The sequence below is a fragment of the Eutrigla gurnardus genome (genome assembly GCF_963514095.1).
Source record: "Eutrigla gurnardus genome assembly, chromosome: 5".
In the NCBI taxonomy this organism is placed as follows: domain Eukaryota; kingdom Metazoa; phylum Chordata; class Actinopteri; order Perciformes; family Triglidae; genus Eutrigla; species Eutrigla gurnardus.
The window spans coordinates 16,200,895-16,227,744 of record NC_139919.1 but is presented as its reverse complement, the minus strand read 5'-3'; the positions used below and the strand labels follow the sequence as shown (position 1 = coordinate 16,227,744).

The window sequence follows — 26,850 nt, the reverse complement described above, 5'->3', positions numbered from 1 at the left end:
AGTCACTGCAGGGGGTCCCCCAAATTATTTGATCTTGAACTTTCTTTCTTCCAAAAATTTAAATATATTGATCAAATAGTCTTTGAAATTGCCCCCTAAACACGTGACCCCTAGAGTGATCATACCTGACATTCTGATGCAATTTGAGTCATCATTTGAGTAAATTGGAAATATTGATGCATGTCATCTACATGGCTTTAGTGCTGATGGCAATGTATTAATTAAAGTTGGACTATCTGAAAGTAGAAATAGTTCTCTTTCCTTTCTTCATATATTAGCTTCTTCAAATTTGTAAGAAATACATACTTAACAAATCCTGCATCTGAATTGGATCCACTGGTCCACGCTTTGCTAATGAGGCATAGGTTAAAGGTCATAAGAGGTCATCTGAGCATGCTGTGCTAATGATGGCATTGCAATGAATAAAGCTGGAGAGTTGACACAGGGTATCTCTGTATTTTCTCTTACAAGCACAATCAAAAATAATAATCAACAGAGAAATACAATTCATCTTAAATTGCAGACATTCTTTTCGTTCACACAAGCAAACTCCCAATTTGCGTACACAGTCAGCTTTCCCCCAACATGCTCATGATGCACTTGGTTGGATGTTTTGGGTTCCAACCAGATGGTATTGAGCAGATTATTTTTGCTGGAACGGTTCATGTGTTATTGCAGCAATTGGTCAACATCCCTTTTCATTACTGGACACGTCAGCACACAGTTGTCTGGGCATTTGTTTCCCGGCACATTTCTCCCGCTGATGAGCATTATTGGGAATATGGAGTGAAACCTGACGATGTCTGCCACAGAGTCAAACATCTGAGGAAAACAAACAGATTTAGCTTTCAGTAAATATAATATAGAGAGTGTTTGTGGAACTATCTTTTCCAATTTCTCTACTCACATCATTTGATCGTTGTCCGGTGCCCAGGGCGTACTTGCCGATGCTCTCCAAGAATCGGATTTTTACATTGTACACCTTCTTTTCGTGATAGACGGCCAGCACCAACGGCTCCCTGTCGGTGTTGATGGAGCAGTCTCGTACCAGAAATGCTCCATCCTAATGTGGTTGAAGTTGAGCTTCAGACTTATGCAGGTCATTTCTTTTGCTTGATTTCATATTGGAGGAGATACGGTACCTTGTTTACCAGGTGTAAGGCGTGCTCAGCATCTGCTCGAGTACAAGCCCCGACATACCAGTCCTCTTCACAGGTCTGCCAAATAGTATGAGTGGTGGAAAATTATTCAGACACTACAGTAGTAAAAGTGTAAATATGCTCCAAGTATAATTAGTGACACATTAATATGGGAGATAGGTGAGATAATATCGGGCAAATTTTAATAACTGTATCTACTGCTAGGTAAATTACCCAATAATAACGGATCTTTACTTTATTAAGTAGCAGCGAGTTTACCTGCTGAGGCTTTTCCATTGGAACAAACTCATGTTGGTCAAAGTCTTCTTTTGTTTGAGGCCACTCATGGTGATGACGTTTCAATGGCACCCTTTCTTTAAGGAGATGTTAAATGTTGACTCGTTCCATCAGTAACTGTATGAGGATACTTGTAATCTGTCACATTACTTACCTTGATCTGCTTGTAACCTAAATTTAGGAAGAAGGAGTAAATCAAACATGACATAACTTGTGCTGACATGATTGTGCTGAAAGGACGAACAATGAAAAGTCCCACCTTGTTTCTGTATTGTTTGTTATTGTTTCCAAATCCAGAGAATGTCTTGGATTAGTATGAAGGGATGAATCACTTTGAGCACTCTGTAGACCTAAAGCACATTCAACATTATTACCACTATCAACCACGTCTTTAATAACAAAAATCATGCTAATTGAGCTCTTACCTTCTGTATGTGAACTGAATTCTGCCTATTAGAAGTTTCAAAAGACAATTAAATAAAATTAAATAAAAAAAGACTTTGTTAAGGTGTCCTTTCTACTCAGTTCATACATTGAATTGTGTAGAAAATAATATTTTTACAAAAATATAATGGCACTGAAATATAATTGACACATTATTTGAAATAATGCTATAACAATGTTTGACTACTTACTTTCTTAGTTGCTTTCGCTCCCCTGAATTGAAAAAGGGGCATTATTTAAGCATAAAATCACATTATTATTATTATTATTATTTTAAAGAAAGCCCTTAAATCTTTTCTGTGATATTGTTTTAACCAGCAGATGGCGTCACTGCCACATTGTACAAACTTTAAACCAAGAAAGGGCTCCCTTTCACTTTCCACCAGTCACACTGAGGAAAGGGTCACATCAGGTAAACTACAGCAAAATAAAAAATGAAAAAAGGGATATAAACAGTGCTCACCCTCTCCTGCAGACTTCGCGTAGAGTCAGCCTAGGCAAGTCATTCACCAACTCTGCTGGAGGTGAAGGAGAGCGCCTGGAGGTACACAGACCTGAGCTGAAAGTCTATTCATAACCCATTTAAACCTTACAATGAATAACTTGAATCGTGGTTGTGCAAATTACCTGTGTGAGCCCTGTGGTATAAGAAAGAGAGAAAATCATCGCATATTTTATGAGTTGCAATCAACACAGTTCATCGACACAAAAACAGAGTCAACAATATATACTGTGTGTATGGCGCAGGTGTTTACCTGGTCTACTGGCAGCACGGGGGTGAACCTCTTATCTGTAAGAGCAACATGTGAGTATGTGGGATGCTTCTGAGCCAGAGGATGAAAGGAAAATACATTTTAGTTACCTATTCTGATCTTTCTTCTGCTCGGCTTCAGGTCTCTATTTACAGCAGGTCCTGTGTTGAAACACAGAATGCAGAAACGGTAATTAGCGTATATTAACTGAAGTAGTGCCCTCAAGTACAATTTTGAGGTTCTGGTGCTCAAACGCAAAGGGAAATGTGATGCTTTTTATTAACCTGCAAGGCTGTAGTCACACTTTATTTTAAACTGACATGACATGAAACACCGTCAGCTGAAGTGGAACATGCGTCTAAGTCTATCGAGGTCGGGCGCTATAAACGAGATTGGGAGCATTTATATTGCCTCTCAACGGCTCACAGCATGGTGAAGGCTGTGCCAGCGGCTTGCGGCTAACAGTGCTAATAGTGCAAACAACCGCAACTGACCGAGCTAACCGTGTTTACTTGGGAGGGAACTGGAGGGCGATACACCATCGGTCAGGGTGGTGTTATCAGCTGTAAATGAAAACACCAAGCTAGCCAGTGAGGCACGCTCACAGACACGGACATGCACTAAAAGCATTAACAGATAAGCTTGAATTACAACACAAACAGATGGGCTGCTCAGGTCCACGTTACTCCACGACATCTTTACAGAGCAAATAGTTGTTTGCTGCTATATTCTGAATGTTAATTGTATTGCCTTGATACTTGAATTTTCCATTTTGGTGATTTTCATTATAACTACTCATTAATAAGGTATTAATAAGTATTACACAGGATTTCAAAAAGGGTACCTATACCCTTCACTGATATGTGTTTATAGCTGGTGCATGCTTGACTGTGTTCGTTGCAAACTAAACTCTTGTGTTTTTACTGAGGATAATATCAGGTACATTATTGAAAACAGCCTACAAAGTTGGACGACTGACCCATACAGTCACTATATGAACGATTTAATTTGAGCTAAGCAGGACTGAAAAGCTCTGCAGAGGTGGTTTTATGTCTATTTTCAGTGTGAGTGACACGTTCACATTCCAGAGCCATTTAATTTAATGTTAAGTCTTAAATAATTCAAGTTAAGTGAACCTGTATAACTTTTGCTGAGCAGCAGCCTGTCGCTAAGTAGTGAAAAGTCATAAAGTTGCTCACTTCGGCTAAAATTAGCCACCATAATCTACACTGTACTGGTACCAGGCCAAGTAAGACTTCTTGAACACAATGATCAAAATTCAGATGATGGAGATTTTTACACTTTACCCGAAGTAAGTGGGACTTCTCTTGGGAGCATGCTGGCGTTACCCTGATGGAGTGGAGAGCACATAAAGTATAGGCAGACATTTACAGCAGTACAGTTGTAATGGAGCATTAATCGAAAGAAAACTTGGCTTACATTCCGGAGCAAGGAAAGGCTCTGAGCCGACGATGACCCTGGAAGATCCCTGTCTTGAAAGCAAAAGAAGCTGTGATGCCTTCACTCTCATCAGCGGACAGTAATGATAGTAGTTCTAGCAGTGCCAGTGTAAGTTGACAGTTTAAGTTTGTATCGTTGTTGCAACTCGGATGGTTGCCAGTCCCAGCGGCACGCCGCAGCAGCAGACTGTATTGATTACAGAGGGAGAACACTCCAAGTGTGAACACATTTAAAAGCTCCATTCTGTGTGATGTTGTAGGCGTGCAGCTGCGAGGCCCCTGTCTGTGGGCCACATCCACGCAGGAGAGTAAAAGGGAGTCTATTCACACTACATGCTTCCCTCTCTCCCCCTTCGGCTCCTGGATAATTGTAATCTCCCGCTGTCTAACTCAGCCAACAGATGGCCCTGGAGACCCACTGGCAGATCATGATCACTCGGCATGAGCTCCCTCCCTCCCTCCCTCCCTCCCTCCCTCCCTCCCTCTCTCTCTCTCTCTCTCTGTCTCTCTCTCTCTCTCTCTCTGTCTCTCTCTCTCTCAGATAGACACTGCTTTCATTCTCACCACAGTTTGCGTGTGGAGCTGTTATTTTGTGACTGCACTTCATTCAGCTTCATTCCAATTATGTTCACTAGAGCTTTTCTCCGTAGGAAAGTGAAATACAGTCACTCTCGATGTGCGAACGGCAAAGAAAAGTCTTCCTTAAGGTGAAGTGTGGGACGTCGAGTTAATCCGTAGGTTTTTGGATGTCAGTATGAGCTATTTTGTATTGAACGCAGACAGGAATAATGAGAATATAACAGGTGGTGACAAATATTAAAGATCAGATTTACTCCTGCAGTCAGACAGATTACTCCATCTAAATTTCAGCCCACTGAGATGACAAATTCATGGTGTGCCATTTAAAGGTTACAAAACTGAAATAGGACATAATTGTGAGGACTAAAGGAAATTAAACCCACACCAACATCTAATAAAAACACATCATAAGAGCTGCTTGAATGTGAATCAAAAGTTGTTGTTTTTCTCTACCTGCATAGTCTCTCTCAGCATGTATGGGCATTGCAGGAAGTATGCACACATGTCCCTCCTGGTCATCCACCACGTCGTACTCGGGCTCCACGTCGTTGTTATAGCTACCCCATCCTTGCTTTCTGTACTTGTCTTTCTTGTTGCGATCCTGGGGAGACGGCATTGTGAGATTTTAGACAAGAAAAACCGATAACAATCTCATTCTGCAGCCATTGATCTATTGGAAACAAATATACTAATCTGCTTTAAAAGCAACAAAATCAGTAAACCTGTAATCACCTTTGCGTCTTTATATCGACCATCACACAGTAATCTTTTCTGAGTAGACGGCGTTAGATCCTTTACACGTATTCTACAGCACAGGAAGCTGAAATGAGGTGTTGCAACATAACCACTGCATATGGATTTCCTTTTTTAAAGTTCACTCTTTAGAGGCAGGCAAACGTTCATAGCCAGTCGCAGTTAGGAAACATTGCATATTTCTGTGTATTAATTGGACACGATGCAGAGTGTATTTTAGAACCACAACAGAACCAGTTCCTTTGTTCCCCTTTTTTTCCCTTAATGATGAACCACAAGAGTTTATTTCGAAAGACAATGATTCATGCAATAATAATGTTGGGCTGTGTGTGTCATAAATACATATAAATATTCCAATTAAAAGTAAACATACTCTAGAAGTACACTTTTTGGGTTGTCCGTTCTCGTGAACACAATAGATCAGGAACGCCTGGAGGGAATGTTTTCAAATGTGCACGTTTTTGCAGACATGGATGTAGATTTGGGCTTTTATTTGACACAAAATATGTCACACATTATCCAGCAGCGGATGACCGTTACTGGTAGGGAACTGTATTTATTTATTTATTTAACCCCCTTACTCTGCCGTACTAGCATTACTGCATTTATGACTCAACATTTTCATCCCAGATTAACATGATCCTCGTAAAAAGGCAGATAGTGGAAGTGCATAACCTCGAAGGAGTTCTTATGAGTTTGGAAAGTCGATGCGAGGCAGTCCAAAGCCAGAAACATGATATCAAAGAAAACATTTCACATTTGTGTCCGTTGCTCTTTGCTGCATTTCCGAAAAGCATCATGAGCCGACGATGTTTCGAAATCATAAAGAGTATCTGAATGCGATGGCAAGTTTCCCCAAAAAATAGTGCCACTAACATAGTGTGTGTGTGTGTGTGTGTGTGTGAGAGAGTGTTTGATTAATGTCATTAATGCTACTGTCTTTACTGTCTACAGAAATATCTAGTATTTATAACTTTAATAAGTCATTTATGTTGAGTCCCAAACAACGACTTTACTTTTATAATACATGAATGACAGAATAGATGCATTCAAATGACTTGAAATTGAGAGATAATCATTGTTTAAATCAGTAAGTAATACTAAATCAATTCAAATGTGTTTTCTTCATTTTACATTAAAAGTTATATCAATGCGACAAACAATAGTGATGAATCATCATCCACATCTGTGTTGTTCTTGCCATGCACTAACAATGACAGAGCAGAATCTCTCTGCTGACTCGTTGCTGTGCTAAAAGGTAATTACACAGGGGGGCTGCTCCCGCGGGAACATTCATGTGGAACCAGCGCTTCGGACACCGGTCGGGTGCCATAACTCACCATTATCACAGCAAACTCATGGCTGTTCCCCCTTGCTCTCTGCAGCTAACGATGGGGCTGAAACAGAAATGAAAAACATCATTAGTCTGGTGTTCTGCTAAAGAATGTGGCCTTCCTATGTGTCCTTGGACGTTTCCCTCTCCACAGTTACACATGCAGAAGAACCGGGTGTTTAAACAGAGCTGCTCTTCACTGATCTCTGTTTGTGCATCCCAGTTAAACTTTACGCATTCAGTGGGAAGAAGAAACTCTATCTCAATTTTTCAATTGAACAATCAGACAAAAAAATCTAGAGATATTTAGTACACAAGAGGGACAGATGCTGCTGAAACATTTAAAAGAGATCAGATGTCGGCTTTGATTAATGAGGAGGATTAGTCATTCTAATGTGATTAAATGTATCTCTCTATATTAGGTAGAACTGCTTCTCAGTCAAATCTGAGTTTAGGTAAACACCATCTAGCTGTAAAAAATGTTTTATCTAACTTTGTATGTAGCTTTTGCTTTTACAACTTTGGATAAAGTAACTTAATTTAACTATTTAAATTAAAACAACAACAACAGTAATAATTCAAGTAATAATACAAATAAAAATAGACTTTGCTTTACAAAATATATTTAAACATGGGTAAACCTTAAAAGTAATCAATATAATTCTAATAATATAATTATAGTGGTCAACAACATCATTATAGATTTACAGATTTTATCTTTAATTAGTGGTGATGATTTCAGTTTTGTCTAAATATAAGTGTTAGTATGCCTGTGACTGATAGTAAGAAAGATGACCAGCTAACGGGTTGCATAAGCACATTTAATGCATTTAACACATTATAATGCATTTATAAGGCTTTATAAAAGTTGTTATAAATGTTGCATTATAGCTTATAACTCGATTTATAAAGTATCATAAGTGTTGGACATAATGTATTATAGGTTCGGCATTCATAACGCTTTTTCTTCTGATTCTTCCTTCAAACACTGGGGTCTCTTTGGCATGGAGCTATAAAGCGTTATGAATGCTGAACTATAATATTTCCTTATTGGTAAATAGTACATGCATAGAGAGCAACAGCATCAAATGTTGCACTTGATTAAGCATGGCTGGTCTCACCGTTTTCTCTTGACAATATGTATCTTAAATCTACCGAATATCAGTCAAATGAAGACAATTTAAATAACTGTTATCCATCCAGACTTTTCAATTATCAACATTTGCAGATACAAATAATGCCAAATGTTTCTTTGATATGTGCAAACGGTTCTGCAGAACTGCAAGCAGCTTCCATAGCTGTGACAAAGCACATAATTATTCATCTGCCTTTAACCTTATTTCATGTTATTTTTGGATCAAGCAAACAAAGCACCAGACTTTTCGTGCTCCAGTGTCGGGAATATAATATATGTTTAATTTATGAGCTTTTGTAAGACTATCAATTTTAAAATCATGTTGCCAGGGAGATAAGAAAGAAGAGGAAGAGAGGCACAGGGTCAGGACCAATCAATCTCTTTGATTGACAGGATTTTTATCTTTGAATCATTTTGGCTGTGAAGGAAAACAAAACAGGAAGCAGGAAGGAAACCTACCCAAAATAGAAGTGAGGACATTTAAGTGGGGCCCAGGGATTGTGATAATGTCAGGAGATGTAGGCTACTGACTCACAGTCCCACAAGGGAGAATCAAAGATAGTATTGGATTTGGCAGTGTGGTCCGACACTCAGCGGGGCAGTTTGTCTACTTTGCAGAGCTTACTGGGCCATGGGAAGTGTTGTCGGATGAGCCGTATGAAAGGGAAAGAGATTAGACACTTGGTGCCGGCGTCTGAGGTTGAGCAGTTAGTCTGGAGAATAAACTTCTGCCCCATGGAAATTGGGTGCAGAGGATTTGTGGCAACTCAAACCGCCATCCTTAAGGATTTGTGACCTGGCTTTGCTTCGGGCGTCAAGAACGTATCAGCTGAAGAGAGCAGGAAAGAGCTCAGTCTGAGGAGGGAAACCATATCGACAGCGATCGAACGGGAACATGCCGTCGCTTGTTTGCCATCAAATGTTTCTCAGTGTCTCGATGGAGTTGACATAGATATTCATGTGTTAAATTACTCCTCTGCTAGTTTGTTTTGTAGAAGAAAATATGTGTTTCAGTCAGGAGAAGATTTGTTTGATATTTGTGCTTCTACTTTACTTCTAATTCTAAACAAATGAACGACAATAAGTGCGTTTCTTCTTCTGTTTTTAAAAAGCATTTGCAGTAGAGATGGGGTTATTTCACTTTCACTACATTTCTAATATCTTGCAGTGAAGATGTTCTATTATTTAGAGTGAATACAACGTAGTTTAGATGTATAATCCACGTTGCTTGCAACTACAGAATTTTGTACCATTTTCTCCATAATCAGCCAGATTTATTACATTTTTGACCAAACGTGGCCCCCAGTACCCAATTCACACACACCCCAGTTCCATATAAGATGGGTGACTGTACATTGTGGTTCTTGTATTATATTAAACCGAAGAGCAACATGAAAACTCAAGCAGAAAAAATACTGCATTTCAAAGCTTGTCTCGTCTTTATATTTACATACTTGTCATTTTCATCTGTTTCCGACAGCTTTAAACTGCTTTTCTGCACTCTCACAAATACAGCAATTACTTACCTTTTCAGAAGATTGTTCAGCAGGGCACGCTGCCTCCGTGGGTGTCCAGCAGTTCCTACCTATTTTGTTACAGAAATAGACAGGTCTGCAGTTTATATTTCCCTTGCAGAGACATGCAGAAAACATGGGCCCACTGCGGTAACACGAAATGACTTCCTGTGTGGTGAATAGCTGGCCTATAAGCTGAGGTCTTCACTGTTGTTTTAGACAGTCATAGGTTAGTTTGTGGAGGGCTTCACCTTCTTCTACTTCAGCATCGTTGCATCTGTTTGTCTAACCATAGCCTCAATGTTTTCTGTTAGCTTTTGTCATGCAGTATGAGATTATTTCCATGGAACCTGTATCTGAAAACCAGGCCCAGAACATTTGCTCGGTAAATCAGAGTCAAGGGAATCAGCCAGTGTTACAGATATTTCTCTTAATTTGAGCAGGAACATGGTGACATTTCAGCATCTGCTCTGCCAAGTGCGAAAGGAAGCAGGGTGACATTTATTCTGCTTTCCATCAGATCATAACCTGGCTTCATTTCAAACAAGAAGGTGAACCCAAATAACAACGTGCGACAATAATATATTCATGCCCTTTCAAAATGATAGTTCAGTTAAGTTTAATATACTCGGCTTAAAGCATAAACACTCACTGAAGAGTCTACTGCCACTTAGATTGTACTTTACAAACTACTCAGATGAATAAATGTCCATCTTATATGCAGGCTGGTTAACACACTTACCAAAATTCAGACAATGAGAGGCATTCAACTCAAGCTATTAATAGTTGTCATATAACAGCTGAAATGAGGAGAAAAAAAGGCTATGAAACTAGGTTTTTTTGCCCCATGAAAAGGGCACACTAACATTAGTTAGAAATATAGAGGTACGCATGTATTTGTCTTATTTAAAACCTGGCTGCTTGTTTCATATGGGTCATAATAATAAAAGTTTTCCATAAAAGTTGGCATGGAAGCAAAATTATGTTTTATTGGGAAAAAATTAGGATGTGTAATGTGAAAGACTTCTCTCGTAGTGATAAAACATACGGAGAATAATCAATTCAGCTCCATTCTGTGGCAGCTTTAAGTTAAATTCAAGATCTACCAGCCTGAAAATGTTGCAGATACTTCCCAAACTATGACTTTTTGGTTATTTACGCTGCCATGGTGCAGCGATCATAGAAAAGTTGACTTTTCTGTGATCAGCACATCAACTCTCTAGCTGACAGGTTTTTTAAACAGAGCAGTGCTATGACAGAGTATCTTCCTGTCTGCAGCGGGTTGGCGGCCTGGCCTCCTCCAAAAAGGCGATGCAGCCGAGCACAGGCGCACAAGGTCAGCCTCTCTCCTGTGGTTTCTTCTGCAATGGTATAGCCTGACTTCCTGTGAAAGATAGCCATCTAGCCTCTCATATTCTCACTGATGCTTATCTTTTGAGCCACAAATGCCAACTCCCCGAACATCTCTACACCTTGGCCCCCAGCGACAGCCCCATCGGCCTGTCAATCTGGCAACTCATCCTGTGTCCTCAACCCCTCCTCATCCTCCTCCCAGCAGCCCAAAACTGTCCTGGACCTGTCACTAAGAAATCAGATCCGTGGTCCCAGCCTGGGTGGGGGGGTGAGGAACACAGAGGTTGAATATGGGTGAGGTGTTTGTTTTTTGTGGGGGGGATATGGCGATTTTCATGGGTTTTTACAACCCGAAGTCTTTCATGCATTCATGGGTGTCTCACTGAAGTTGAAGTAACGATGTTGCACCACAGGAAGGGTGCATGTGATCATGATTAACCACACAGAGTAGAGTACATCAAGATCAACATGTAAGAACGGCAGAGGTAGTCAGTAGGCCTGGTATACACACGGAACACAAGATAAAGTTTCCAAGAATTACCCAACTGTCACCTGTTGCCTTTTAAATATGTATGTATGCCAGTGTTGGTGAGCAGCAGCTTTCCAGCAATGGTTATGGAGTGATCATTTCTGTCTCAGCAGAAACACATAGATTTATGTTTTTGTCTGTTGCTTTCTTCTCTTCTTATTGTTTGAGTTGTATTAGTTTGTGCCTTTTCAGTACTTCCACCCATGTGTCAAATACAGGAAACTGACTCTCGCTGGAGTGTCTCCTTTCTGAACTGACTGGTACAGCTGGCGCTGATGGGAATGTCTAACTGGAATTACTGCCTTGTGGTTTTATGCCTCCTCCAACTCGTCATGTTGCAGTTTGTACCCATATCTGTCCAAAATGTCACCACTCCATCATTTTACCCGAATGGATCTTTGTGTGAAATTCTCATAATCAGCGTATAAATTCTTCAGTGAAGGCCAAAAGCGTGTTTGTGAGGTTACAATGACCTTTCATCAAGAAACTCTATTCAGTTCATCATTGAACCCTTGTATGCTTGTGCCAAATTTGATGAAATTCCCGCCAAGCGTCCCTAATATCACGTTCTACAGAACTAGAGGGACACAAAAACCCGAAAACATAATGCCTCCGCCCACAGCTTTCACTACCAACAAGTAACCAGGAGCTGTACACAGCCAGAGAGGAACGTTTATAGACACTACTTGGAGACAAATAAATCATTTAATTAATGTTTGTGACATGATAATTTGTAGCTATGATATTTTTGGCGCAATCGTAAAAACTGCAGATAAAATTAGAACACCAACAATAGAATTAAACACCAACCGACAGCCGAGACAAGACAGGGAAGAACAGTTTTGTTTTCTTTTTGGTGAAGATGCTCATATTCATCATTATCAAAGAAACGAACTGTGATTTTCTGGCAGGGTTCAGAAGGAGCGAAAGCAGGGGAAAAGGTATTTTTTTCAAATATGGGGGTTAACAGTGGACACTTTCAGATAATTATTTTATCGAGGCGTTCATAAAGCTGCATTCCTTCGTAAGTATGAAAAGCAATGGCAGTGACAGTGTGGAGAATTAAAAAAGAGAGCCCTGCCTGCTCTCTCACCTGCTACATGAAGTGGGGTTTCTAGGCTTGTTGGTTTCAGAAAGTTACAGGAATTACCTCAGTTTCAACCCGGGAAAGATATGCAGGAAGAGTTTCAGCTGCTGGTGGACCATTTTAAAACGTCCTTTCTTAAACTAAAAATCTTTGTCTCTGGCAAACATGATAACCAGCTCATCAGAATTTGCCATTATATAAATACACAATATGAAGACAGCACATAGACATAGCATTATTTAAGGTTGTTGTTCTTTTAGCTGATCTCCTTGTACTCTCCACAAACCTTCACCATTGTTCACAGTCACTCTTGTCTCGGCTCAATTAAAAATGGCATACTTCACTGGCGAGCCCAGCAGTTGTCTTCTGCTAATCTCCAGCATTTAAGAGAATGATGGGATAGTGTCATACAGCCAGATGGATAAGATCAGAGCGAGGGCGAGGGCAAGCAGTCTGGCCGGTCCGGCTATCTCTGGTGAGGGTGTGATTCAGCAGCGTGAATAATTAAAGCTGGGAGCAGTGATAGAAATCTGTAGAAGCCGGGGTCGGATAATACTGGACGGATATCAGGGGCCTTTGGTGCGGGGAGGTGGCGGCCGAGACGACATTAGTCACTGTCCCTGTGCCCCGGGCAGCTGTCAGGGCACCGAGCTGAAGGTCATGAGATGATGGATGGACAGGGACCGGCGGTGGGTCGCTGCTGAAGTTGACTAGAAAACGAATGTCCTGTACATGAAATATTATCTTCATGGAGGAAGATACCTGATCTGATACTGCAGCAACGTGTCCATCAGCTCCAAATGAACATTTTGTAAGAAAGATTACTGTTTTTTATGAGCAAAAGAAGCTTAATAGACGATGTTGACTGTCAAAAAAATCCAAAATGAATAATTTGCCCTTTTTATCATTAAATTATTGATGTGAGTTATAACTTGAAGGGCGAATAGTATTCTTTTGCATGGGTCTGTGTTTGCTTGTTGCAGTTGGAACAGTCACACAAACAATGTTTTTTCCTTTTCTCGCCCACATCAACATTGTTCTTTGTTTCTCTGAACCAGACGTCTTTCATGTTCGCTGCACAGAAACTCAGTCAGCCGTGACTGTGAGTGTTTGGATGAGGATGTGTTGTTTTTGAGAACCATTCCTCTGCAATCAACCCAGGCTGCCTCCTCGCCGACTGTTTTATTTATGGGTTTATAAAAACTAAAATTCATAGTGTTTGTCTGGCAAACGATGCCGCTCCAAATATAGACCGGATAGTCGCAGCATGCAAAAGTTGTACTGAAACAAGCCTCCGTATGAACTCCACCACTAAAAGAGCGTCCTCCTCTTCCCCGAGCATTAGTGTGATCGTAGCTCCCTCTCCCCCTCGGTCCTCTCCATGCACCGCCTCATTCATTATAATGGTAGCAGTATGTCGGCAGAGCCTCCATGACGGCAAGGAGCCCCATATTCAGGTCAACTCGCAGCCAGAACGATTCCTTGATTATTCCTTATTTATCCCAGTCATTCCCCCTGCTGCGGTGAGGAGTCTCAGGAAGTTGTGTGCCTGAGTGAGAGGAGCCGGGGCTAATGATGAGCCGATTGTTAGCAGGCGAGGAGCTTCGCTTCACCCCGCTCAGAGGACACATTCTCATCATCAGCAGCCCAGCGTCTTATTCAAGCCCATCATGCGAGCTAGGAAAGTTAATGTGGAGGAGTTTACGCTCTTATTTATGTTGATATAATCACCCAGTGTGCATCGACTAAAACGCTCGCATATCGCTGCATCGGCCCGGGTTTGACTCCGACCGGAGGCCCTTTCTGCATGTCATCCCCACCTCTCTCCCCCTTTCACTCTCCGTTCTATCAAGATAAAGGCTAAAAGTCCCCAAAATAACTTAAAAAACAAACATTGGTTTTGCTTGTTGTTATACGAAACTATGTTTCCATTCAATGTCATCTATAGCTCCAAATCATGTAATTTTACTACTTTTAGCTGCAGCTACCGACATACTGGTGCATGCAGAATGCATTCAATTGGGACATACTACTTTGAAATATGACACCTTCAAACTTTTTTTTATGAATAGAATACTTTTAAATACATGCACTTACTTAGTTAAATGCAAAATTCAGCCTGAGGGCTTCTCTCATAAAGATATACAGTGAATGAAAGATTTAATGGGATTTTATCTCAGTTTCAGTGACACCACTCAGCGATAATCCATCATTATGTGTTTTATTCATCATACTTTATGAATCATATAGTCATTCATAACCAATGAAAAGAACGTCTTGATATAATTTCCAAGAATTGTACCTCGTGCATTCATTTCCTATTAAAAGACATCACTGCCTAACAGCGATCATCTACACCCATCTGCCTGTGGTGAGAAACACAGATACCATCAGGGGTTGTTTTCTGTTATAAAACAAGTAGCACAATATTATTCATATTCACTGAACATTACAAAACATCTGCAGTATAATAGGAACCATAAAATCAGACTGGTGACCTTAAATTAAAAACATTTAAATTAAATAACATCACTATTTTTGGTTTAGTACGCATTTGCTGTTGGGGGATACAGCTCCCAGGCTTTAACTTTGCAAGTTAGGAAATAAAAAATAATTCTATTGATTTGACTTTATTAGGTTTGTAATATTAAATGATGTATTCAGCTGTAGCACTAACAGGTGTTTCCAAACCCTGTCAGCAGGACGTGGTGACAAAAGGCTGCAGTCAAGTCAAATCAGTCTTCAAAGGTATTACAGGAAGTCATAGGAAGAGATACAGCCCCTTATATAAGAACTGTAGGCTACCTGTAGTTTTACCGACCATGTTCGGATAGTTTAAGAAATGATATGTTGAAATGTTTGTGTATCTGTCATTGTATTCTATCCTTTGTTCCTTTTATGTCTGCCTTGTAAAGTTATAATGGCTGGTTTAATGTGATGCATAAATAATGTATTATTATTGTTACTATTATTAACCACGTTTGTTATGTTTGTTATCACACCTTCATTGCACAACACGGAACTAATAGCCTACAAAAACAGACAATTTGCATTTTCTACAAATGATGGTGTTTGTTGTCAAAACGAGTCAGCTATTTGATCAAGTCAGGCATTTCCCATCATGCCCTGGGTCTTGCAGTTGATGGAGAGCAACTATGGTGTCCAAAATCTGCTGCTGCCTTGATTTCACGAGGTTATTGTTTCCACGTGTGCATGACATCACTCGTCTTGAACTTTGGTCTCCTGGTTGAAAGTCTTGAGTTTGTTTGACCGTCTCCTGTGTGTTTTTTTTCCTCAATATTTTACTACATCATCAAACTCCTGGAGTATTTTCTCTAAGCATCTAATAATGATGCAGATGAGTTTACATTGTAGTTACTTTAAAACCCGATGGGTCTCACACAGGCGCTAAGGATGGCGTGACTAAATATCGGTATTTGACATCCCGGGAAGGAGAACAGGCTGCAGACTCGTATACATAAAAGATAATTTACAACTTCAGAAAACTTTGCAGAAAGTAGAGCGTTCACATTACTTTTACCCTCTGGTCTATTACTATGACATTAGTTAGTTAAAAGGCTAAAACTCTAAACAAAGCTACTCAAGCACTGTATGCATGCGGGTAAACACTCATACTCACACTACACTGAGTGGGGGCATTTTTCTCTTGCAATTCCAAATGAGCAGTGGGAACAGGAAAAATGGATGAGCAGCGGCACGGTCAAGTCTAATTACTGCAACCTTGCGACCATTGAATCCTGGTCCTTACTTTCTGGCCACCTCTGGTCCGGTCACATGTGTAATGGCCTGTTGGGAGAGCAGGCATCAGTCTCCTCGTGCTGATGTAGTTCAGCAGGCTCAGGTCGCTCCGCCAGCGGCCTCCAGTAAATGTGGCTGTACATCACCCCGGACACAATCCATCCCCATTAACTTCAAGCAGGTGCAGCCTATTTCATCCTCATTGCCTACAGTGTCGGAGCCAGACAGCCACTCTATTCATATAATCCATGGATCTCAATGTGTTATGCCCAGGTTCGAGTGGTTTAAAGGACACGATGGGGCAGAGAATGGAAGTTAATTGACTGTGCAACGGCTGTAATGACTTGATCCCGGCCCGAGTGTGAAAACCATCACAAGATCCTCCGCAGACTATGAGATCCACGGCTGCAATTAGGAAATACCTTTCAACACGGCTGCTAACAGATGTGCCATCCATGCAAAGAGTATAAAATGACAATGATGTAATTACCAGAGATATAATAATATGAACAAATATAACATAGGAGAAACTTCACATGTAGCATATTGCCAGGTCATGTTGAGACCTTTTCAAACCTTATTATTCCTATAGCCTATATGTATAACAATCTTAACCTTAGATGTACCACATATCCAGACTCAAGCTATGTAAAGTTAACTTATATATAACAACTGATTCGGATCAAGGTCAGACAGATATGTGCATGCACAGAGTAGACGAAAAATAACAACAGATAAACTGCTACTGTTTTAAATACTTTACTCTTTTCAAATAGAATGACAAAAACATTTAGTTAAAAAAAGTCCAAAACATGATATTCATATCTTCTAAATATGAAAAAAAAAAACAGCTAAAGACGTACATAAATGTTTTTTTCTCATTTCACCTCTCTCCAAAAAATACACCTTCCCTCTAAAAAAGTGCAACCCAGAGTTATTTTTGAGATGGCATCTGGAAGGTGGAAACGTTAAAAGAAGACTTGATGTGCTGCACATGAGGAACTGCCATCCACGTTGGCTCTGGTTGCACCCTGATCCTATTGGCAGCCATGCGAGATGGCTCATTACTTGAGAATTCAATTTCCCCGTTTTATTACACCCGTATGATGCTGCAGGACCAGCTGATGGACCGGTCCTGGTGCTGGTCCAGGGGCTGACTGCTGACGCGCTTGTTTTGGAGGTGGCTGGCGGTCAATTGCATCCTCGTCTTCAAATTACCTGTCAGACTCTGAATTGACAGACATTATGAAAACTCTTCCTCTTCATCATCTTCCAAAGCTTTTCTCTCTTCCAAAATCATTTCTAAGGCCCTCTGAGCAGAGAATCTTTTTGCAATAAGGAGCACAGTGGCTTTATTTGTAGTGCCCCCCCCCCCCATTTGCAGCTGGGTTAGAGGGTAACAAAATCTAGAACGGTTCCCACAAGACAGAGGGTAAAATGTACGGGAATGTAGGTGCTAGAAACAATGTTGCAGCCTTGAAACTAAAAAACACATACACACACACACACACACACACACACACACACACACACACACACACACACACACACACACACACACACACACACACAACGACAGCAGTCCCAAATGGGAGGACAGAATGAAGGGACACAGCACCTACAATTTCCACACGTTTATTACCCTCGGGTCTAGTGGACCTGAACATATGTAGTATAAATGTGCGTGGGGGAGGTGTACAGTGTTTAGCCATTTAAAATATGTTATTTTATATCTTCACAGAAAATGAGTCCAAATATTAGTTGCATATTTTTTCTTTTAGTAAACACTGAAAACATCACACGGGGGTTAATGTCACTTTGCCACCTTGTCGGTGGTTCTCAGCCCTGAGCTCATTCGTTCCTATGAAGACGGTTAAAAACAGTTCTTCATACTTTCATTTTGAAGAAGGAAAAATAATTTCCTAAAACAGCTGGGGGTTGTCGTTTTCAGAGCACGAACTATCTCCAGCACATTCTTTACACTATTGAGTATTTACTGCAGCAGCACAGTGAACGGGGGTTTGCCTAACATGTCACACAGCGTGTTTTAAATAGTTTTGCGTGCTCGATGGTACAGAGGAGTTAGATGAACAGAATATTTGTCAGTCGGGTCAATTCATTGTTGGTTTTGGTCTTTTTGTGGAATTTACTGACAATAAAGCAATAAAGATATTAACAAACCGATGGACGAATCAACCACAGTTTTTAAGATATTTTTAAACAATTTATTTATGGAGTTTGTGTGTCTGATAAACTGAGAGCAACATCCTTTTCCTGTTAGTTTTTATCAAAATCATCTTTGTTTCGAGCAAGTAAAGCACATTTTCATGGTACTGCAGCAACAGTATGAAAGGAGCTGCATTTTATAATCGGAGCTGGTGGTTTTCCGCCGTTACATCTGGTGGAGGTTGATGTTGTGAACGGTGCTGTGAGCAAACACGTTGTCATCCTGCTTGTTTATCTACATTTCTTTGTGCTTTTCGTGGTGTACTGTATGTAGGAGAGCAGATAACATCTCATGATAAATATCTCACAAACTTTGCTGTGAAAAAGCTGAATGCGTGTGTGAGTTTGATTGGCTCCAATAAATCTGGATGTCTACTTAACCAGCTGAACCGCCGCTTATTTAAATTAACTGTATCTTGCAGGGAAAGGTGTTCACTGACTCGAGTAGTGAATGAGATTTTTCTGTTGCAGTCACCACTTGGTGGTGCCAGCAATCACAAATATTTAATTTCCCTTTTTCTGAATAAATACATTCGGCAAAATGTTATAAAATTGGATAGAATTGGATAGGAAACTATAACTAAAGCATGTTTTTCCTCCTGAACAACTGCAACCTGTACAGACGTTTTGTAAAAAATACACTGCAAGCAGACAGAATGAAGTGGTATAGAGTGATCTCATTAGTTCTGTTTCTGTGCTTTAATTGCTGTCTCAGTGTTATAAGAAAACAAAGATGGCCCCGGGTGATCCAATACCAATAAAAAAAAGGGTTTTATTAAGAGAGTTTTGTCCACAAGCTTTGTGTAAATCCTCTTTGAAGCGAAGCAGCTGTGAGACTCCTTCACCTTTAAATATAGAGGCATCTTTGAACTTGTCTGCTGTAGCCAGATGAGGCTTTTCTTCCCCTGAGTAACCCCACACAGACACACACACACGCACACACACACGCACACGCACAAGCACTCACACACACACTCACACACACACACACACACACACACACACACACACACACACACACACACACACACACACACACGCAACAACTTTGAGAATTTCAGGCAGGTTTGGTATTTCGGGTCTAGTGCTCCTAAATTGGAAAGGTTGCAGTGTTTCAGTTGTGTTGTGCACTGAAGCCTCTTGTGGTACAATTTACAAGCTGAGGATGGAAAAAAGCCGCGACTGACCCGTCTGATTACATTAGCAGGTCACTGACCACACGTCTTAATTCAAAGAGTCGCCGTGAGCATTTTATATGAAAGGAGTCCGTGGCTTTCATAGGTGACTAACTACACTATTTTAATACTATGAGCAACATTCATACATAATCCAGGTTTTCTGTATTGAACTTACTACAAAAAATGCCTATTGCTATTGATATTGGACAATAGAAAATGTAATCAGGAAGATGAGGAGATTGATAATAGTCTGTAAATTTATTTTGCTCGATAAATATTACAGCCAGCAGACAGTTAGCTTTGCTTAGCAAGAAGACTGGAAACTATAGCTACAAAATCCATCTGCCAACATCTCTAAGGTTCATAAATTATTGTTTTGAGTTCATTTGTTAAAAGTGTAAAATCCTCCCTTCTTATATCTCAATGATAAGCTAAGTTTTCCACCTAAATGTTTGTAGCGTATAAGCATATTACCCAAAATCTTGAACTATTTCTGTTGTTTATAGTGTTGAAATAAAATAAACAGACCATAATCATGTAGGTTAGCCCTCTAACAGACCAGTGCAGCTCACTGTCTGTAGATAATGTATGGAGGAGCATCAGGGCCGGCAGCAGGACATGTAGAAAGCCCAAAGTTTACAAACCATCCAGCTTGAGTGATGAATGTCTCAAAGCTATTTTGGTCACATACAATACAATATATAGAGAATACAACTTCCTGTCACAGAGGATAGGAAACGCCTTGGGGGCAACAAACAATGAGATCGATCAGGATGTAGCTTTAAGCTACCGTTTCCTCGAGGGAAAGACTTTAGCAAAGAGAGGAGGAGGAGTGGGAAGGAAAATGGATGGACCAAAACAGGAAAGGAGGGTTAGGGGATCCAGATTTTCTTTTAAAGCAATTGATGTCAAATGTGATAACAGAACTGGACTAATTTTGAATGTATTTACAATTTTAGAAACATTAACTCCTTGCACCTTCCATTACTTCTGGATTAATACTTTATGAGTTCCCAAACTGTTCCCCTTGGGACTGAAGGAAAAGTATACAGCAACAGCGCAGCAATCATATAAAAACATCAGCACTGCTACAATGGCTTTATCTGCGCATGACAAGCCAAAGAAGAACACGTTTTTGAAGCTGACAGCATAGTGAAGTTTTCCATGTAAAACTGTCCTACATATTGGAAACAGCTCTGAGCAAGGCGATGAAATTATTACATCAAACTGAGACATCAGTGTGCTCTTATTCTTATTTCTGCTTGCATGAGAAGAAAAACTTTCCAGAACTTCAACATTCCGGGGCTTTGCTTTCTACGAGAGAATTAGATGGAAAGATAGGATTTACTCCCATAGTACTCAGTAAATGTCAGTCAATATGAAGCTGTAGCTAGAAGACAGTTAACTTAGCTTAGTATAAAGAGCTTTAGGAAACAGCTAGTCTGGTTCCATCCAAAAGACCAAAAACTCCTATTTTCTAGCTGTTTCCCAGTCTTGATGTTAGGATATCTTAGTAACATCTCATTCCTTTACTGTTCAACAACATGCAGCATGCCATACAATGTGTACCATACATGCAAAGCACTGCCAAAATGTCAGGTCTAACATATTCTCAGGGTCAAAGGTGACATTTTCCTCTCAGCTATGGGAGCAAACAGGATTGCGTGCAGGTTGACTGCAGCTACAGTTGTAGTATTTCTCCCCCAAACAGCAGCGAGTGTAAGAAACGGTAGGAGCACCGTTTAGAAAGAAAGAAACCCACAAGAGCGGCTCTGCCTCTGCACTCCTAATCCCTCCACCTTTCTCTTTTCATCTCTCTTCATCACTGGAATTCCAAATGGGTATGAATGTTTTTCTGCCCGCTTTTCTCAAAGCTGCGTATTAACAATTGCTTTGCGCGGCGAATGGCATCGCCAAGGTAGGGGCCGACCTTTATTCCTCTGCAGAGGGCACGCCAGTAAATCCATTTCTCTCGAGATGTGGTTCACTGAATAACAAATCATGGTGGCAGACGTGGCTCTCACTCCCGTTAAAGAAGCCTATTGCTAGAAGCTTCCTTCACAGAGACGGCTGTAACACTTATTATGAAGAGAGGGGAGCGGACAAACATGGGGGACGTGGGGGAACCGCACCGCCAAACAACCGCCTCTGTGTCTCTTCTTCCTTCAGTTCTCTCATGATAATAGTCCCGTTCAATTACACATATCGCCACGTGAAGGAAGGTAATGAAGCCCTGCTGTTCACACATCCACACAATCTCCACGACAGTCTGGGCATCATCGGGGAAAATGCACAGTCCCATTTTGTGCTGATATCTCACAGCTTCTGGACATATTCCCGTATCTCATTTCCTATGTTCTTCTCCCTCGAACCAAATTAGCTCCGTGGAATATCAGCAACCTGTCAAAACCTTTTAAGGTGGCTCACATTTCATGAAACACCTTATCTTGCTTCATGACCAATGTAACGTTATTTACACCCTGCAAACAAAATGGCTGCGGCACTGTCGCCGCTGATAAGAAGCCTTAAGTCGTGGAACAAGGTGACAGCAGCCAGATTACAAGCTGATGATTTACCTTATTCATTCCTGTGACCTAGAAAAGAAGACCAATTTCAGTATATGTTGCTGCTCCACTGCAGACAGACTGATTTACCGTCGGACGTGTTTCATTGAATCTTCCTCCCAAGAATTCTTCCAGCAACTTTGAGAAAAGATTAACTTGCAGATTGAAGAAGATAAGATTCACAGCATTCGAGGAAACCAATGTGCTCAACATTATAGGTCTGTGCAGACCTGGGTTGCATCTCATTTCTGTTTTGTTGACATCTACTGAGACTATGCTTTACTTAGGGGAAATCCTGGGGTTTTTCAACCCGTCTTATTGTCATGATGTAGAGATTCAGTCACGCAAATGCGACAAAATAATGTTTATCTGGGGAAGCAACGCACGCCTCCTAAAGCTTATAAACTTCAGTTTCACATGAAGAATTTCAAATGGTTTTCTCTGAGTCAAACAGAACGTACATTCAGAAATTAGCCTCCTTGATTAGCTGTAGCTGGTTGCTTGGGGGGCATTATCCGATAATGTCCATGGCTCGTTTCCACTGTTGATGAATCAAACTTTGCATTCTCTCATGGTACATCAGCAGATTACAATGATAATGACGTCCAAATTACCAAAGAACATTTGAAATGATCTGTGATGTACAGAAGAGCAGCTTCTAATTCAAGCTATTAACTGTAAATATTACCAACTGAAATGACAACTTTACCGGATATAGCTAACTAGCTAATAATGCTAAAGTTTACCCCATGAGTTGACTGATGTTGTTTCTGATGAATGTTTTTCTTTTATAATTTTTTGGGGAGGATGAAATGTTTATACAACGCAGCAAAGTATCACATAATGATCCATATTTCCATTTTCTTTCCATTAGCTTTTAACATCATGTTGTTTTCCTCAACAAAAAACAATGTGATATTTCCATTGGTTTTTGAATTATTGCAGAAAATAAGCTCCGTGGGAAACACAAGTTTACGATACTTAAACATTCTATTAATTTATGAAGAGGATCTTACTGAACAAAATGTGTAAGTATCTAAAACAGCAGAAGTAAAAAGCTAATCGTAGGCTATAAATGACTTCACATCACCATCACTAAGTGGACTGGTGTTGAGTGGAATGACATTTAGTACTTTCATTTAGGCACTCCTTAACTGCCTTATTTAAGATACGTAAAAGCTTTAAAATTCACCGGAGGGGTATTTATTTTCACTTGCTTTCAAAATCCACCCATCCTCTCCGACTAAATGGCCGAGCGAGATAGAGAGAGGTAGAGAGAGAGAGAGCAGCGGTGGTCGAGCGAGCTAGAGAGTGAATGAAGAGAGGGGCTGGCATTAGAGAGGAGAAAGCTGTGAGTCGGAAGAAGAAAAACGTTATTTCTGATTGTTTCACAGCGGTTATGTTGTAAAGCACGAATAAACACCTCCTCACAACCCTGCATGCCTCATCCTGCTCTCTGTGTGCCTGTTTCAGGCCTGTGAGATCAGGGAACCAGAAGTGCCAAAAAATCTGTCTTTCTGTTGTGTTAACCCACAACAGAATGTAGCTTGGTTAGTTATTGATGTGCTTCAACGTAATAAAGTAGCTTGGTTACCTGGTGAGGTAGTTAGCCACATATGCAGTTTATATCAGAGCAGATTCACTCCCTGTTTTCAATCTTTTTGCTGTTCCAAAAGAAAAAGAAAAAAGACTTAAGTATGCAAAGTATCCCTCTGACTGGTACCGGCCTCATGCACACAGAAAATTGTTGTTCGGGGAAGGGATTTAGCTATTTCACTTTGATGCCCAACCATTTACTGCACCTTAAGTGGACAGGTTGCCCCTCAGGTTGATGGCTTTGCATTTAGTCATCCAGAGGGCCAACTTCTGTGTTTAATTTAGGTTGGACACAGAAACAAGCATTTGTCATTTCCTGAAACGTTACAGTGGAGGTGGTGAGTGCAGAGTGGAATTAATAAGAACAGGCACTGTTATGAGAAAAAGACCCAGGTTGAAACATACTGGAATTTCCCTTTGAATAATCATGCAGAGCCTTGGCTGCACCTGTAGTCTGACTACATAGACCGGCTTAAACCGGAGACACTGAAGCTTATTATTTTGAGATAATAAGACTTTTTAGAGGGCAGTTTCTTTTATCTTCTGTGTTCAGGGTTTCTCTCCGCTCGTCACTTTATGTGTGAAATCTAAAAAGTTTGGGGAATTTGAGAAAACCAGCGAGTAAAAGAGTGTTGAATCTGAAGGCTGAGCACACAGGGGACACAAAGGTGCTAAGAGCCTTCAGAGTGCATGTGGGATCACTCTCTTCTCGACTCTAACACAAAGATGTAGCATGCAGTCTGGCGGGGATGCCCGCAGCTACAACCTGATAAGTGCACCACACACACACACACACACACACACACACACACACATGTAGGAGGCAGGTTACACACACACACACGGATGGATGAAAATGGGCCTTATTAAATAAGTGGAGGTCCTACATGGTGAAATGGAGCACTGAGGAGGAGTTATATGCACTGCCTCCTCCGCAGTGTTGGTGGACCGCCAGCATCACCATAAGCAGTCAGTCAATAGGCTGACTCAACAGTGTGTGAAATTAAGAGGGAAATAGAAGTAGACAGACATTAAGCCTCTCTCCCACTTCCCCTTCACCCTCTCAGACGCCAGACAGCGGCTAATGCACCCCCCGGAGCCCCCACACACTGCTATCACACACCAGCAGCACCACAGCTCCACTTCTTGTCGTCTGCGCCTCAAAAAAACAACAACAAAAAAACACAGTGACCTTCTCTGACAGCATTAACGTAAATACGACACTGAGTTTTCCGAACGTCTCTTCATAAGAGTTGCCGGCAGAGATCGAATGTGAACGGCCTTTACATGCGGCCACATGGCTGAGTGCTTTTCTGTCTGCTTCCTGCAAGATGATGTTTTGTTTGTGTGGCATTTTTCTTCTTCTTCTGCATATATGGAAGGCAAATCAATACGGGCCGTGCCGAAAAACACACAAAAAGTACAAACAGGAAATATCCCAGCAATAAAACATATTACAATTAGAAGTCACAAATAAAACCAGACATCTAGCGTCAGACGTCTACTGGGAAGATGTTTAGAATAACTTTTTTTTCCCACCTCCTTGATATGTTAATGCAGGTCTTGTTTTTGAGTTCGAAACAAAATCCTTTCTGCTGAGAGCCTCATTTTGTCAAAGCCGGGAGGAGTCACATTTCCATACCAAATGTCTGAGTTAGAATGAAACTACTATTAAGGAGACTCGGAACAGCGGCCTAATGATAAAAAAGGCAGTTGCCAAGGTAATATGCAAAACAGTCTCATTGACTCCGAGTTGAACTATGAGAACCGCCTTCAAAATGGAGGCTGGAGAGTTGAACTGAATCCTGCTGACTGAAATAAACTTTGCTATAGTATTAGTTATCCAATAAACTAAAAGCAATGCATTTAGCATTTTGCTTTCAGTTTAACAGACTGAAGTTAAGCTACCAAAACATTTTCAAATAACCAGTGTGGAAAGTATCTATATTAACTTTAATTTTGAAGTAATTTGAATTTACTTGGGTGATTCCATTTCATGTTACTTTATAATTCTACTAGATTTAGAAGGAAATATATACTAGGATAGGATACTTTTTGCTCCACTACATTCTTCCAACATACAAAACATATCAGTTTACAGTATAAAACATGATGCATTTAAATAAAGTACTTAAAATTGACGTCACAAAAAAAAATCCAGTTAATGTAGTAATTTGCAACATTGCTTGCAATGGTCAAATACAACCAAATATATTAAATAACCACCACAGGGAGCATTCTACTGCATAATGAGTACTTTTACTTGAAAAACTTGTTGCTGAATGTAGGACATTTTATACTAAAGTCAATTTTCTTAAGACTTTCAAATAACCATTTAGAACAAGGAATCCTTGACATATTTTAACAAGAAGACACTAGAGGGAGCAACAATACATAAACATTTGAAAAGTGAGGATGTACTTTCCAACCTCGATATGAGCAAAATGCTTAGTTGTGTGCTTATTCTTTTTATAATCAAAATGCTCATGATGATTTTTCAGAATTCAGTCTTTAATGTATGGTTATTAGTGTGGATGTAAACTACAACAGTGATTGCTGTGTTATCTGTCTGGAGCACGCCACGCTCATCAAGTGTTCCCTTCACTGCTGTTGCGATCTGATTCTGTCCACTCACTGAAGGCATCTGGTTGAGGATGAATACAAGTGGCTGAGGGCTAAGGGAAGACAATGTCTGCAGAGCCTCTTCAAATGGATATTGACCAAAAGGGTGAAAAGCTGATGGGATTTCATTGACCTATGGCAAACTGCAACGTGTTACACAACCAGATCAATGTCCTCGCTCCCTCTTCTTTCCGTTCACCTCTCTGGGGAACTTTTAATGCTCCAACTTGTTCTTGCCGGGGAAGCACCTGAAAACGTCGGCGCTCCTCAGGATTGTTGCTAAGTGCGTTTGATCTGCGAGATTGAAGGACGGCGAGCCAAGGTTTCGGCTGCTGTTGTATAATTTCCTTCTCTGACTGTAGAGGGAATGTAAGAAATAGAGAGATGCACAGATGCAGCATTATGCTTCTCTCGCTCTAAGAGGTATTTGTATTCATGCTGTTAACATGCAGCTTTTATGTTCTGTGACCAAGGTCAGCGGTTGGAAATATCTGATTGAATCCCTCTGGTTGATTTGCAATTCAGAATTT

The 26,850-nt window shown here is 40.5% G+C and overlaps 1 protein-coding gene across 2 annotated transcripts; it reads right to left on the bottom strand.

Moving 5' to 3' along the window:
• Positions 1–440: 440 nt before the first annotated feature.
• Positions 441–25,255, bottom strand: clnk (cytokine dependent hematopoietic cell linker). 2 transcript variants are annotated; one of them, XM_084009430.1, is made up of 18 exons: positions 25,238–25,255; positions 9,419–9,477; positions 6,765–6,821; positions 5,125–5,272; positions 4,073–4,125; positions 3,940–3,982; positions 2,743–2,793; positions 2,636–2,670; positions 2,508–2,518; positions 2,344–2,418; positions 2,072–2,093; positions 1,862–1,886; positions 1,696–1,786; positions 1,591–1,607; positions 1,419–1,513; positions 1,143–1,217; positions 908–1,063; positions 441–822 (listed from the first exon to the last, which is right to left on the bottom strand). In XM_084009430.1, the coding sequence occupies exons 3-18, from the start codon at positions 6,765–6,767 to the stop codon at positions 670–672; spliced, it is 1,053 nt and encodes a 350-aa protein (XP_083865556.1). In that variant the 5' UTR covers positions 6,768–6,821; positions 9,419–9,477; positions 25,238–25,255; the 3' UTR covers positions 441–669. The 2 variants fall into 2 exon arrangements, with proteins under 2 accessions (XP_083865556.1, XP_083865555.1); XM_084009429.1 differs by lacking the exon at positions 25,238–25,255 and having other exon boundaries at positions 9,419–9,555.
• Positions 25,256–26,850: the final 1,595 nt, after the last annotated feature.